This window comes from Sipha flava, unplaced genomic scaffold, assembly GCF_003268045.1.
Source record: "Sipha flava isolate LNK unplaced genomic scaffold, YSA_version1 19288_pilon_pilon, whole genome shotgun sequence".
Lineage (NCBI taxonomy): Eukaryota > Metazoa > Arthropoda > Insecta > Hemiptera > Aphididae > Sipha > Sipha flava.
The window spans coordinates 1-15,357 of NW_020272716.1; the positions used below are offsets into that span (position 1 = coordinate 1).

The window sequence follows — 15,357 nt, forward strand, 5'->3', positions numbered from 1 at the left end:
AGTGCAGCATAGACAAGACTCGTCTGATTTGCCCTTGTTTTCGGATCCCTTTTATATGTGATATTGTATGTGTGTGTGTAAAATCCCAAGTGTGTGTGTGTAAATGAAATAAGATAATAAAATATGATAAATGTGATGAGTCGTTATTGATTCGGTGTGTGCGCTCTAAAATATGATAATTCTCTATTGATTCTGCATGCGTGTACTATCTCTTGACTGGCCCATACTTATTACAAGATTCAGGATGTGGTCAACCATCCACGTATATGTGACTCCGATATTCATATTCTTATTTAAACAGATAACCATGTGAACAATTTAACTTATTCACACGCCCAGTTTCGATGTTCATGAGAACCTCTTATAATGTGTGTTTTATATTATGAGACTACGCAGTACGCGACAAAAGTTATAGGATTCTTTTGAATATTTATTGAACCGAAATCGATTCCACAACATTTCGAACCGATAACACAATATTTATTGGACTGATAAAACTTATTGGTCCTTTGTGCAACGGGCCAAATTTTTATCGATTCGATAACCTAGTTATTGGTCCTTTGTGCAACCGGGCCTAAGTGCTATAAAATCCCAACCCTGGTGATAACCTTATCTGATGGCTTATCTTAGTCGTAATGGAGGGAAAATTGATTTCAATATTTTTTTTGTTCTCCGAGTTTTACTTTTACGTCATTCCTCCGCCGCGTAACGGATACGATTGTTACGCTAAGAGGATTGTTTTTCGCGCACAGTATATGGACTCCAAGCTCTGTGGAACACGCTTGTATACGCTTGGCGCAATCCGTCCAGTTGAGCTGTAATCCTAAATTGCACGTACGAGCTGTGTTTTCTCAGTGGTGTTCGATCCATTCGGAACACGTCGAAGGAGAATCGGTCAACTGGTATGGAATTCGTTGCGAGAAGTTTTTTGAGATGCCACTCGAGGACCGACAACGATTCGGCAGATGTCTCCACACAGGTTGTTAAATATGATTTCTTTTTGAGTACACTCCATAACGTTCTCGCGTTGATTGCAGGTGTGGCAAGCAGTATTTGAACCGTCTAAAACATCTAATTTGGTGGCTACATGTGGCGGAAATAAGGTTTGCATCATTGATGTGAAGACCGCAACCGTTCAGTATAGATATACTTGGCCAAAGTAATGTTTGCTTGGTTTTTCTTCACTGTGTGTATTTTGTATTGTGTAAATCATTGTGTATTAAGAACAGACTGAAAAACGTTCTACTATGCGGTATAACAATTTATTCCGACATAAATAAGTCCATTATATTTTGAGTCTGTTAATTATTAACATTATGTTATATAATGTACCAAACAAATTATAAGATAAATACTGAACTTAAGTAATCTTCTGCACTTTCTAAAAAGGAACAGATCTGAAACTGTTAATTCACAAGCTTCAAATGTGCAAATTATATGGAAGTTTATTAATACATTATTAAACTTATTAAAATTTGCTTTGTAATATTTGTCAATAATAAATATGGAAACTCATGAGGCAGGTCTTAAAATGTAGTATATTTAATTATACTTAATATTTTATGTTGTACAGAGGAATTTTTTACACAATATCATGGAGTACAGCTTGTCCAGAAAATAATATATTAGCTACTGCTGGAACAAACAATACGATCGTGTTTATAGACCTATCAACTAAATCAGCATATTTTCATTACAAAGATTTTGATTATAAAAATTGTAAAATTTTTATAAGCTCGATTTTATTTCATCCTTTTGAAAAAAAACTATTTTGTTAGTATTTCTTATTTATGTATTAACTAGTATTTTTGTTTATTAAATTACTGTCTCTTTCTAATATCAGGTGCCCAAAACGATGGACATTTATACATATTTAAATTTGAAATCAATGAAAGACGTATCATAAACCTGAATAAAGAATATGTTGTGGATTTTAAATGTGAAATATTTGGATTGGCAATTTGCACAACTTATGATTGCTTACTCATTGCTACCAATGCCGGATTAATGGGATGGAATAACTCTCAGAGGTACTCTCAATCTAAATCTATTTAAACTATCAGATAGTTATTAATGTAATATGTATCCCAGATTTCATATAAGTGTAGTTGATTTACATGTATTAGTCTCATAATAATTAAAGATTTGTGACCAAGAACTGGACTGAGTTTATACATCTGCTGGTCACTTTTCCAATTTATTTCTAACATTTTCAATATAATTTAAAAAATTTAGAAATTATACTAAATTTTATTCAGTAAGTGTTTTTTTTTTATCTACAGTAATCTTTTGTATGTATGGTTTTTGTTTAAAGAAAATGGATGATAGAATCACTTTATTTATGTTATGAAATTAGTAATTTTAGCAGATACATTGGTGCCACTTCAGTATACGCTCTACAGACTAGTTTTTGTTTTGGTATGCATTCCACCATACTTCGTTTTAACTTTACTTAATTTTATTGTTGGTACACCTGAATGTCTTCCAACAAGGTAAGAAAAAGATCAGGACCATCTCGACTTACTGTCAATTAGCTAGCAACAGTAATCAAGATGAGATTGCAAATAATGAAGAGAAACTCCCTTCGTTTTCTACAATAATTTAATTTTCATGTCTAACTATGACCTCTAAATACTTTGAATGTGGGCTCCTGTATTTTCATCTATCTATGAGATTTGATGATTTACAGTTTTAAGAAAAAAACCTTGGCTTGTGAGACATATATATGCGGCCTATTCATCAGAATGCATTTCTGATCCTGCCTTGCACTCACAACCATAAGAAATACAGTCATTGTCTAATATAGAACGGGTGTAGAACTGACGTAGAACAGGAAAAACCGGTAGAGAGCATACCGAAGTGGCACTGATACATCTTAGTTTTAGTTTCTGAATGAAACAGAGAATGTATTAGTTTAACCATGTGTTTTTATTTATTTATTTTTTTTTTTTTTGAGATTATACACAATTTCAATTAGAAAGATTGCTTCAATCATCACCAAATAAGAAGTAAATTATAGGGAAATAGATTCATTTTCAACTGGGGATTTTAATTTAAAACCTCATAATAATAATCACCTTTTATTTTGTCACATACTATATATTTTTTTATCTCTGTGTAAATGATTTCGACTAGAAAAATTGCTCTGATCATTACAATCATAAGTTATTTCTGATGGGAAATTATGTTTGAGTGGTATGTTGAGGAGGGTAATTTTATGAATTTTTCAATAGTTTTTTTAATAATTGCCATAAACTGATGGAAAGTAATAGAAAACAAAAAATCTACAGCATATGAGTTTTTAATGAAATTGAATTTTAATTTTCATAATTATTAAAAAAATAATAATAAGACACCTAAAATTTTCACTGAAAGCTAATATCATTGTGCTCTATTATTTTAGAATTTTCTAAATATTTTTAAGGTATTAATAGATAATTGAAAATTTCATATTTCTTAGCTTTTTTTTTTTTTTTGAAAATTTAATACAAATTTCTTTATGTATACCTGTTATTGGTTAATTAAAAAAATGTTGCGACTGTTTAAATATTACAATTTGATAAAACATTAAAAATCACAATACTCAAATACATTCTTGAAGTTAAAAATACATAAAATTTAAAATTTTTGTCTATATATACAAGATTTTCTTTAAAATAAATTTACTGGAAAGTTGCAAAAAAATCTGATATTAATATAATATAACAAATTTCTATTAAATTATATAAGTTATTTAGTTTTTTCTTATAAATATTAGTTGTAGCAAATTGAAAAATATATTAAGCATTTATATTATAGTCTATTCCAAATAAGATTGGAAAAATGCAGAGCCGTGCCGTGGGGGGGGGGGCCAAGGGGGCCCTTGCCCCGGGCGCAAATTTTAAGTGGGCACAAAAAAATTAATCAAAATTAGTAAATTATTTTATAATGCTGTTGTGGACCACATTATACATAATAAATGGCAGGTATATATTTGACACGCGCCGTCAGCGATAAAACGCCGATAGTGTTGTCGCTGTTTTCTTGAAAAGCGTTATCGATGATATACGTACTCCAGTCTTATTTTATTTTTGCTTTCATCGTCTTATTAGGTACTTATTAGTTATTATAGTACTATATTGTATGTAGCAATGTAGCTATTACAAAATTTATCTTGATTCCGCCAACCGGTGCCCACGATAAATCGTTAACTAATACCCACAAGTTACAGCTGTACAAAAAAATATTAGTAGCTGTAGTTTGGTGGTTTGGTGAGTTATATTGCCGCGATTTATTGAAATATTTCAATTCGTTTAGTCGTTTAACGTTTTTGTAGAGACCAATAATTTAAAACGAGCGTTCTGTACTTTAGATCTCAATTAATAAGGTAAGAGTCGTATATTATACATTATTATCAATCTAATTAAGTCGGTACATAACATAATAGATTTATTTAGAATTAATACGTATGTATACTCAGATTCCATTTTGCACATTTTTACTATAATATTTTAATTTATTGTAGAATGGGCCCCAGAAAACTATCAGGTGCACAAAATAGAAAAAAACTAAAATGTAAACAATTAGAGAATAAAATGTTAGCAAATCAATGGGGAAAATGGTTAAAAAAATCAAATCAACAAAATACTTCAACAAATTCGGCTAGTCATGTTAATGAAACTAATACTAATACTAATGAGGTAGTGGACGAAATTGAGTGTAATGAATCTAGAGAAAATCCCGAGAAATTAATACCTGAAATTGAAATGTTAAAAGAAATTTCTATTCCTGAACCTAAAATGTATAATGTAGAGATTGAAAAAAACACCGAAACTGAATCACATGTTAATGAATCCGAACACAATATATTTATAATTGATTTTAACGATCCATCTTCTTGGCCACCAATTACTGATAAAATTCGTTCATTATTAATTAATCATGGTCCGGAACAAGGTAAAAACTCAAACTTCTATTTTTCTGAAAATGATACTGATAAAAGGCGTTTTACTGCCAATTGGTTTACTAAAATTATTTCAAATGGTGAAAAAGTAGAACATTCTTTGCTTATTTACAGCAATAAAACCAAATCTGTTTACTGTTTCCCATGTATGCTCTTTGCAAATAAAACCATGACATCATCAGCTATTACAATCCGAAACATGGATTTAATAATTGGAAAAAGTTAAATCCGAAAATAACTGACCATGAAAATAGTAATGAACACCGTATGAATATGTTTAAATGGAAAAATGTAAATAAAAATAATACAATTGACTGAGCATTGAAATTGAAATAAAAAGTGAAAAAGATTAATGGAAACATATTTTAAATGTTGTAATTGACTGTGTAAGATTTTGTAGCGTAAACAATTTTGCTTTGAGAGGATCTAATAATGAAATTGGAAAGCCTGGATGTGGAATATTTTTAAATTTAATTAGCCTTATTAGCAATTATGATTCTGTTCTATCGAGTCATTTAAAATATCATGGTCAAACTACATATTTATCAAATAAAATACAAAATGAATTTATAAATTTACTAGGTTCAAAAGTAAGAAAAGAAATCATTTGTATAATAAAAAAAGCGAAATATTTTTCTATAATTTTTGATTCTATTCCGGACATATCTCATAATGATCAACTCTGTCAAATAATTAGATATGTTACTGAAGTTAATAATGAAATAGTAATTGAAGAAAGCTTTATTGATTTTATTAAAACAAATGAAAAGACTGGACTTGGAATAGCTACTGATATACTTCAAAAGCTGGAAGTTGATGGACTTAATTTTAAAAATTGCTGCGGACAAGGGTATGACAATGGAGCAAACATGGCAGGCAAGTACCAAGGTGTACAAGCTCGATTGCAAGAAATTAATGAACGTGCCCAATTTGTCCCCTTGTGCGGCCTACAGCCTTAATTTAATTGGCGTACATGCTGCTAGTGTATCGGTAAAAATTATTTCATTTTTCGGTGTCGTACAAAGTATTTTTAACTATTTTTCCGGTTCAACAAGTCGATGGGAAATATTAATGAGGTGTTTGAAAATTACTTTAAAAAACGTATAGTGACACACGCTGGTCATCCAAATACAATGCAGTTCATTCGTTATATTGTCAGTTTGGTGAACTAGTGAAGGCCTTATGTGAAATATCTACTAATCCAACTTTTGGTGACGGAATAGCTAGTGCAGAAAGTATTTTAAAACAACTTGATTTGAAATTTGTTTATTTTTTAATTATGCGGGATAAAATATTAAATCAAATTTCTCGTGTGAATAAAGTTTTACAAAGCTCAACTATTACCATTGGTCAGGCCTCAAAAATGTTTATTTCATTAAATACTTTTCTTCAAGAAATGCGTGACAGTGGAACTGAAGAAATTAAAACCGAAACGATAAGCATTTGTGAAAAATTTGGTATAAAATCAGAATTCAAAATAAAACGAAAAATAAAAATGAAAATCACAAGTGGAGGGAGGTCAACAAGTGAAGGTTTTTCTGCCGATCAATTATTAACATTAGAATATTACAAAGTTCTTGATAATATGATAGCTGAAATTCAATGGCGTTTTGAAAAATTATCCATTATTTCTAATGATTTTGAATTTCTTTCCGGCCATTCACTATTTGAAACGCCTGTTGAAATGATGAAAAAATGTGCAGCTGACTTGGCAATAAAATACGATGAAGATATAGGTCCAGAAATCATTAACGAAATAGAATTTTTTAAATATCAAGCAAAAGTAATACTACCAGATGTGCAAAATGCTACTTTTTTAAATATTTTAAATGCAATAAAATCATGTGAACTTGACTCAACATGTCCAAACTTGGTGATTGCATACAGATTGTACCTTACCATGCCTGTTACTGTGGCAACTGGAGAACGTTCCTTCAGTAAGTTAAAATTAATCAAGACATACTTACGATCGACCATGTCCCAAGAAAGACTAACTAACTCGGCAATATTATCAATAGAAAATAAAACAACACAAAAAATCGACTTTGAAGATGTTATTGAAGATTTTGCTTCAATCAAGTCCAGAAAGATTAAATTTTAAATAATACAATAACAATAATAAACTTAAATAATTTTAAATAAATACTTGATTATTAATACTAATACTGAGTTGCATTATTTTTAATTTTTTTTCTAATAATAATCACATAATTTATTACTGTATAAAAATTATTTCATAATTGATTAAATAATTGGGAAGGGGGCGAATATTTGTCATTTTGCTCCTGGGCGCCATCTCTTATCGGCACGGCTCTGGAAAAATGTACTAAGAAAACGCGTCGGGTTTCGCGCAGGTATGTCACTTTATCTGCCGGTGGCGAGCGCTGACGATTCGGTTGTATACAGCCTGACTATATTTTCTATCATCACCACTTTGCTTGCTTACGATCTGTTGACAACGTACTTTGCGTATACACTAATTTAACACTATATACACGGCGGCAAGCTCTAGCCGCTGACCGATCACAAAGTATGCCGAATCCGTAGCCAGTCACTGTGGACCTGCATGCGCGATTTTTCCAGACTTATTTGGAATAGACTATAGCATTTTAAAGACATTTAATAGCCTCCAAATATTTTATGAAATTTGTGTTGTTTATAGGCATTTAAAATCTTCCTAAATTTTAGATTTTTTTTTTTTTCATTGAAAAAGTTAAAAAATGTTACTCAAAATTGTTTTATTGGTCATTATGATAAATTTGCTTGAAATTTCAAAAATTCAAAGACAGCAATATCATTTGCTCATCACTGTATTATCACTCATCGCCCAATCTAAGATTTTTTTTTTTTATGTTTTTAAACTTATTACCCCCAACATAATCAATTTATTCAATAAAATATTAAAATATCTGATGCCTATGCCGTATAAACTAAGAAAACAATCGGAAGATTTTTTTTTATTTTGAAAATTGTAAGATAAAAAATAAAAACTAACCTCTTTTAATAGTTGTATTTTCTCTGTAAATCTTTATTAGAATGCTTTTTAATACCAATTTTTATTACTTTAAAATATATATATATATATATATACAGAAATCTTATAGTTTATCAACACTGAAACCATTATTAGAATGCATTGATTTATCAATTGTTATTAAAGATGTGTATAAATTGTATGTTTAGTCAGAATCAAGAACTCATTGTTTTTGAATTTCCTGAAAATCCCAATGATTTGTACAAGGGACAAAATGAAAAGGTGATAGATTCAATTGAAACTATTAAAAACGGTTGGATAGCTACCAAAGTAGCTTTGCACGGAGTTATATATATTTTCAATCTACAAACACCACTGTCCCAAATCAAAAACAACCATTGTGTAGTAAAACCAGCATATATTTTAAAATGGAGTGATACGGATAACTATTTTATGGGCTGCGGTATTGGTCTCGGTAAGTATTTATAGTTATAAACATTTTGATCTGTTTAATTAATATTTTACTTTTACTTTTTTAGATGGAAAACTCTTGGCATGTGGAGACGATAAAGGTAGAATTTGGATTTACAATCTAAAACAAATTGACTTTAAAAATGTAAAAGATGACCATACTAAGACCATTGATGCATATACTGTATTAAAATGGCCTAAACTTCAAGACTGTTATTTAAAAAAGAGAAAAAAATTGGAAGTAGATGTTTATGACATTGTAATGGCCAAATGTGCAGTACACTCTAGTGGCAAATATCTTGTAGCTGTAACTAATAACAATTTTGTTTGCTTATATTCGCTGTCTAAACTTACCTGAAATACAATGTTGTTTAAGATACAATTTTAATTGAAGTATTGTATTCATAAATTATAATAAATAAAATATAAACATTTTAAAATGCAAGTAATTATTAAATATACTTAAATATATATATATATATATATATGTATATTTAATCAGCCGCAGAAAAAATAAATTTGTTTTTTTTTATTTACAATACTAAATACATAATACTTAAGAACTAATTCAATTGAGTTTTGTCTCACATGGTGAGGTAAACTTTATGATTAATTTTAATTAAAATATTTCTATAATGTTAATATTCTGATGGTTAAAAAAAAAAAAGTAGTATTAACTAGTCATGATTATTATACTAGCCTTGACGAGAGGGGAGTCAGAGTTGCTATCTAAAACAACTAGGTCTTATATTTTACTTTATTATTAATTTTGCGTAAAAATTATTTTTAATTTAAATGTATAATATTACTTTAAAAATATTAAAAACTACAACTAACGTAGAAGTGAATAATTTAGAGTGCTTGGTAAATTATTTGATTCATTTAAGAAACAACTAGAAAACATTTTTGAACAAGCAATCTTTCCAGAAAAACTTACTATTAAAAAGAAACTAGCTGATGGGTTAATTCAAAGTAGATAACTGCAAATGAGAAATGTTGTTTTAGTAGGTGTTTTTTTTTTTACTTGATTGTGATAGTAAATATTACAGTACGGTGGTATACCACTGCTTCAAATATAGATTAATTTATAAATTTTCTATAAAAATATACAACTCTTTCAACACAAAAATAAATTAAAGATCAAAATAATCTACCTGCCTTCATAGCAATCACATTTCTGAAAATCTGGTGGAAGAAATGAATCACTTGGAATCGATTCAGTCTGGTAACTTCAATAATTGTTTTTCTCCTCTCAACCACACACTAGAAAAACAAAAGCATAAAAGCATTTATCCATATATATGTATTGCTCTTTGATTATTTTGCACATTGCCAGTGATTGTTAGCATAAAAGGTAATTTAGTACATTATAAAGCAAGAATGAAAAATTTTCTCTGATCAAACATGGCTCAAGAACGACTATCAAGTATGGGTAAACTTGTTTTTTTAACAACTATTTAATTAATAATAATAACTATATTTTTATTGGATAAGGCTTAGTTTAGCATATTTTATTTTATTAACGATGTACAAAATGTTGATAATTTAGAATCTAATATCTGTGATTTGGAATCAAACATCAATGACTAAAATAATTTAAATCAAATTTTGAAACTTTAAATACTGTAAAAAAAAGGATATCATTACTGGTGCACAATATCTTAATTAATATTACATTAGAAAAATTATTAAAAACTGAAAGACGTGATACTAAATGTATTACATATTTTAGTTCCAAGACAGCTTGAATTAGCCTCACTTGCCGTTAATATACTTTTAGAGGACTTGATTTCTTAAATTTAGTACTTTGGTTGATATAAAATTTAATTTCTCAATTAATATTATACATATAATCGTTTTATTTTAACGGTACTTGTTTGTTATCGCTCCATCCATATTACGCTGTTCCTACAATTATTGTGCTTAACTCGTGATATTTGATTTATTTTATTAATTATCTACGTGAGGTATGTGTATGGAAGTTAGAAAATAATTATAATACAAAAATTGGTGGCCCCGGTTTTTTTGGTGAAATAAATGAGTTTATTTGTGCGTAGAAAAAATAATACTGGACATTTTCTGCGACAGCAATGGATTTTCGATGGAATATATAGAGAAACCAACACGTGTTTTAAATTTAGTATACCTAATCGATCTGTGAAAACATTGTTACCTATAATATAAAAATATATAAAACCTGGTTTAATAATCATGTCAGATTTTTGGTAAGCTTACAATAATTAGCAGTAAGCGGGATTCGCCACACCTATAATTTTGTTGATTCGTATACAGGGGCACACAGGGCCGGACTGGCCTACTGTGCAACATCACAGTAGGCCGCGGCCGTGAAACAAATCTACCGAGTTTACAGAATAGTGAACAGATTATCTGTTTATAGAGTACCTTGGTACCTAATTACATTTTTTAAATGAGCTCAAGGTACGATTGTAGAAAATCCTATATAAATGTTATAAATTATATTATACTGAAATCTAGTTTGGATCAGCTTTTTGGCAGTAGTAAATCTAGTTTTTACCGTGCTTAATGCATATTATATATTATGAATATTGTACATGCTTATACATGTGTGTTATTATTATTAATGTTATTACAGACGATAAAATAAATAAATTAAAAACTAAGCCCGTGACGGACCGTATGACTATATTACTATTCATAAGCGTGCACACGGGGTAGTCAGGGTAGGTACTTGACTATTCTGTGAAACTTCCCACCCTCACCAAAATATTCAATATGATCACAATAATAAATAAACATATTATTTTCAACCACTTCGAAACATTAGTTAACGTTAAAAAAATGTAAGAATACTGGAGAAATATAGTTATTAAGTTAAATGAAGTTACGAATGCAAATTTTTTGTTAATATTAAATGATAATGTGTTATGTTTGACTACCCTGCCAGTTATGTCTGCACACGCTTATGTTACTATTATATCCTGTTGTATTGTTCAATCGTGGTAATCGTTTTTGGCTCTTGCTTATCAAAATAATACTTCGTCTGAGTTTTTCTTATGGCGGGCGCGAGAATAAATTAAATTGTATGTTTTTTTATTAAAAAAAATATTTTTAATTATTAATTCGAAATAAAATACGTTAATTCACAAAAAATAATATTGTATTATTATTAAACTCCATTATTGCAATAATACACATGCTTATTATTTTAAAGCGTATACTTTATAGTACAAAGTAAATTTATTTTGTATAGTATCATGGGACATAGATTATGGATAACATCACATAACTAATCATGATTGTTGAATATAAAGGTTATAAAAAACTGTCCCCCTCTAACCTCTTTAAATCTTATCAATTTTGTAGGACAAAACACATTTAAAAATTCCCGAAATAACACATTGTGGGCCACTAGTTTACCTAATGGTAGGCCGGTACCCTCCCAGTCCAGGCCTGGGGGCACATATCCAAAATATTGCGAGGTTACGGGAATCTGCAAAGTGGGGATCATTTTGGTAGAATTTATGTAGAAAACACGTCTCGGGGAACAAAATGCATTTGAAGGCTATCATAGAAGTTATTTCTGAGTTCTAACCTCCTTTGTAATTTAACATAAATAAATGTTAAATATTGAAATATTTTTTAAATTTATTATATTATTTTATTTATGGCTGGGCGAAAACAATCATCTTTTTATCAAATATTTGGAAGTCTTCTAGTTTGAGCTTTTAACCTGGTTTTTCCAAATTTTCTTGATCTTATAAGCCACGAAGAAATATTTTTCTTCCAACTGTTGGTTAGTAATTTTATAAAATGTTCAAAATGTTACTCTCCGTAAAAAGTTGAAATAACCAATTTATTTGTATTGGTGATAAGATTCAATTAAATGTATCATTGTTAATGACTGTTGGATACAATTACTCTTCAGAGCACAATACTTTGTTCAATATCAAAAACTAGTAAATAGTAGATGTAGCATCTTCTAAATAATGAAATAGAATGGTACAAATAATAATTCTATAGCAATGTTAAGTCTTAGTCAATAATTTAATCTAAATTAACAATCCTCAATATTATATGAACTTTAAATCTTGAAAAAATTTTTTATTTTCTAACAAAAATGTATTCAAACTACTCTAATGACGAATTTCAAACAGCCTTAGTCAATAACAATTTCATATTTGTTGTCAATATCAACAAAGCGTATAACTTTTAAAAATATTATGTAATTGCAGTTGAAATACTATTACAATATAGGATAAAGTTGTTAAAATTGTTGTAAAAAATTTTATTTAGAACTTAAGACTAAAAAAACTGGTATTTATTCACTGGTTTATAATACAAAATACATTTAGGAATGAGTCATATGCTAAATAGTTAAGGATAGAAACGATGACAGAAACTAAACGATCAATTAAAATTATTAATCACAATGCTTTGATGATTTGAAAAAAACATATTTTCTTAATTAACTGAGATAATGCAGGTACTTAGTTAGTGCCGGTAGATCCAAAACCACCTTCTCCTCGCTCGGTTTCATCTAAGGTCTGAAATAAGATAGTACAGAAAATAAAAAATTATTAATGAATTGATGTAATTAATATAATACAATAATATTATCATAATACCTTGAACTCTTTCAATTCAGGGTAGACAATCTTCTCGCAGATCAGTTGAGCGACTCTGTCACCTGGATTCACTGTGAAGTCTTTGTCAGAATGATTGAAGAGCAATACACCAACATTTCCTCTATAATCTTCATCAATCACACCAGCTATAATAAAAGTATAAATAAACATTAAATCGTATGAACATATTGTACTTTGATATAGAAAATAATTCAAACACTTACCACCAACATCTATGAAGTTTTTCCAAGCAAGGCCAGAACGTGGAGCAATGCGACCATAGGTACCGTGTGGCACTTTGATTTGAATGTCAGTTTTGATCAGTTCTTTGTCGTTGGCTTTGACAATGTACGAGTAAGCACTATAAGGACAAAGACAAGATAAAATTATCCAGCCTTCTCACTTTACACAATAAATCATTTTTCATATGGATAGTTTATCAGTAAGGAGATTAGTACTTAGACAAGTAATCTGTTGAATTACAAGTGTAAATATATGGTTTTATTTAATGAGTTTCACGAAAATCCCAAGATTGAAAACTATCCAAGAACATATTACAGTGTTGTGGTGATAATAAAAATAAAAAAATAAACAAAAAACATGTTAAGGGCTTGTCGTTGGAAAAACGATGGTGCGACGAACAAGTCCGAAACACTACGACGGAGGATGATCTAACCTAATGCGAGACGACGTTGGCGGCTACAGCAGCAACGTCGGAATGCATCGAACAATTTCCAAGCAACGACGAACACGCGGAACGCTGTGATGACGGTAAAACGGACCACGTGGTCAGTAACGCTTACCTTCTCAAGTCGAAGCCTGCCGCGCGCCTGCTACCCTTGACGGGCGCGTGCGCGTGATCGGTGATCTTGGCGAAACTCAAAACGACGTCGTCGGTCTCGTCATACTTGCAGACCTTCTTCTGGGGGCTAGGCATGGCGGCGATTGACGCGAGCTGTGGATTACAATCAGCGGTGCGTGTAAACGGAACAAGTGCACGGACGTGTAGAACGAAAATGTGGCTGCGGAACAGACCGCGCCTGGTAATCGTTATTGGCGGGAAAAAATCAAGTTCTTATCACGCGAAGAAAGGAAAGATTTTACCGCCAATTTGAGAGACGCGGGCACTCCGTAAAGAGATTAAACTGCACGCGGGCAACACTGGCCGTACCGGTCGTGCACGCAGTGTGACCATCCCCTCATTCAGCCCCTACCGCACCGAGCGCGCGCACAACCCATTTTGAATTCAATCGAGGGAAATAAAAGAACGGCAATACCGTGTTATTTGAGGGCCCGATGCCAGTGGTGGCGCCAAAGATCCACCTCGAAAACCTCTGGCCCACCCGTTGGTCTGCCTAAAATGTTTGTTATAATCTAATAGTTTGAAATCGAATAGTTTTATTTTTTTTTTTCTAAGAACGTTTGTACCAATATTTTTTTTACCTTGCAAAGATTACCAAGAAAATATGATTAGATAACCCTTACCCAATGAGTACGGTTTAATAATCGTAAGTGTGTGATTGGAAAAAAAAAACAAGGCTTAGTTCAAAAAAATGATAAAAAATTGGCAGTGTATACGGTAGAGATGATAAGCCATCATTGTCTCGTCAAATGATGATAATAATGTCACTAAACGCGATATTATTAAATTTAGCGACAAATATAAATCAGAACCTGCAGCTGGTTGCATTAAAGACGACAGCGCGTTAATTATTCTCATTAGAGGTGTGTCCCGGCAAATGTCGTTAGGGGGCTGTAGATGATGCAAAAAATCGCGTAAAACAGGTCATAAGCTAGACAAAACTGTGGGACTTGGGTTTGACGGATTTTAATTTTGAAAACAAATTAAAAATCTTGAACATCTTTACTAAAACTTGTTCGAAGGAATTTTTATTATTACAAAAATTAATGGCGTACTTAAATACATAAAATACATAAATTTCTGTTTTTTTAAATTGTCAATATCTTATTATTTGATTACAATATAGAAAATTCCTTTGGTCAATCCCTAGCTAACATAGTAACTTAATTAAATCTGTTTTCAAAATTTAAATTCATCAATCCCAAGTCTCCCAGTTTTGTCTAGATTTTTGGCGTTTTTGACATTTTATTAGCATGGTGTAAATTTTCTTCGTGTTCATTGACCTGTGCATGCGCGTATGGGCGTTAGAACATTTCTAAGAATTTTAGTACCAAGCCATAACATAAATATTAAATACTACCCGCATTTCGAACGATTATCAATCAATTAGAACTAATGACTACGGAAATGAAATAATAATGTATTGTAACAATTACAATCATTGCAAAGTATAAAATAAATCATAATAAATCAATCCCAACAAAAACACTTCGTCGAACTC

At 30.5% G+C, this 15,357-nt stretch overlaps 2 protein-coding genes across 2 annotated transcripts; one reads left to right on the forward strand and one right to left on the reverse strand.

Annotated features, from left to right (window-relative positions):
- The first annotated feature begins 61 nt into the window (after positions 1–61).
- Positions 62–8,832, forward strand: LOC112681568 (leucine-rich repeat and WD repeat-containing protein 1-like). Its single transcript, XM_025551811.1, has 6 exons — positions 62–979; positions 1,038–1,159; positions 1,574–1,773; positions 1,844–2,030; positions 8,126–8,391; positions 8,456–8,832. The coding sequence occupies exons 1-6, from the start codon at positions 905–907 to the stop codon at positions 8,743–8,745; spliced, it is 1,140 nt and encodes a 379-aa protein (XP_025407596.1). The 5' UTR covers positions 62–904; the 3' UTR covers positions 8,746–8,832.
- A 3,833-nt stretch (positions 8,833–12,665) lies between these two features.
- Positions 12,666–14,045, reverse strand: LOC112681569 (deoxyuridine 5'-triphosphate nucleotidohydrolase). Its single transcript, XM_025551813.1, has 4 exons — positions 13,798–14,045; positions 13,219–13,355; positions 12,995–13,140; positions 12,666–12,913 (listed from the first exon to the last, which is right to left on the reverse strand). Exons 1-4 carry the CDS (start codon positions 13,929–13,931, stop codon positions 12,857–12,859), a joined length of 474 nt encoding a protein of 157 aa, XP_025407598.1. The 5' UTR covers positions 13,932–14,045; the 3' UTR covers positions 12,666–12,856.
- Positions 14,046–15,357: the final 1,312 nt, after the last annotated feature.

Excerpts from the sequence above, each read along its gene's own strand:
- LOC112681568 (XM_025551811.1), top strand. The coding sequence starts at position 905 with ATGGAATTCGTTGCGAGAAGTTTTTTGAGATGCCACTCGAGGACCGAC. Across the intron at positions 980-1,037 it reads CGGCAGATGTCTCCACACAG|GTGTGGCAAGCAGTATTTGA; the intron begins GTTGTTAAATAT and ends CGTTGATTGCAG. Across the intron at positions 8,392-8,455 it reads GGGCTGCGGTATTGGTCTCG|ATGGAAAACTCTTGGCATGT; the intron begins GTAAGTATTTAT and ends TTACTTTTTTAG.
- LOC112681569 (XM_025551813.1), bottom strand. The coding sequence starts at position 13,931 with ATGCCTAGCCCCCAGAAGAAGGTCTGCAAGTATGACGAGACCGACGAC. Across the intron at positions 13,356-13,797 it reads GCAGGCTTCGACTTGAGAAG|TGCTTACTCGTACATTGTCA; the intron begins GTAAGCGTTACT and ends TTGTCCTTATAG. Across the intron at positions 12,914-12,994 it reads CTGAATTGAAAGAGTTCAAG|ACCTTAGATGAAACCGAGCG; the intron begins GTATTATGATAA and ends ATCTTATTTCAG.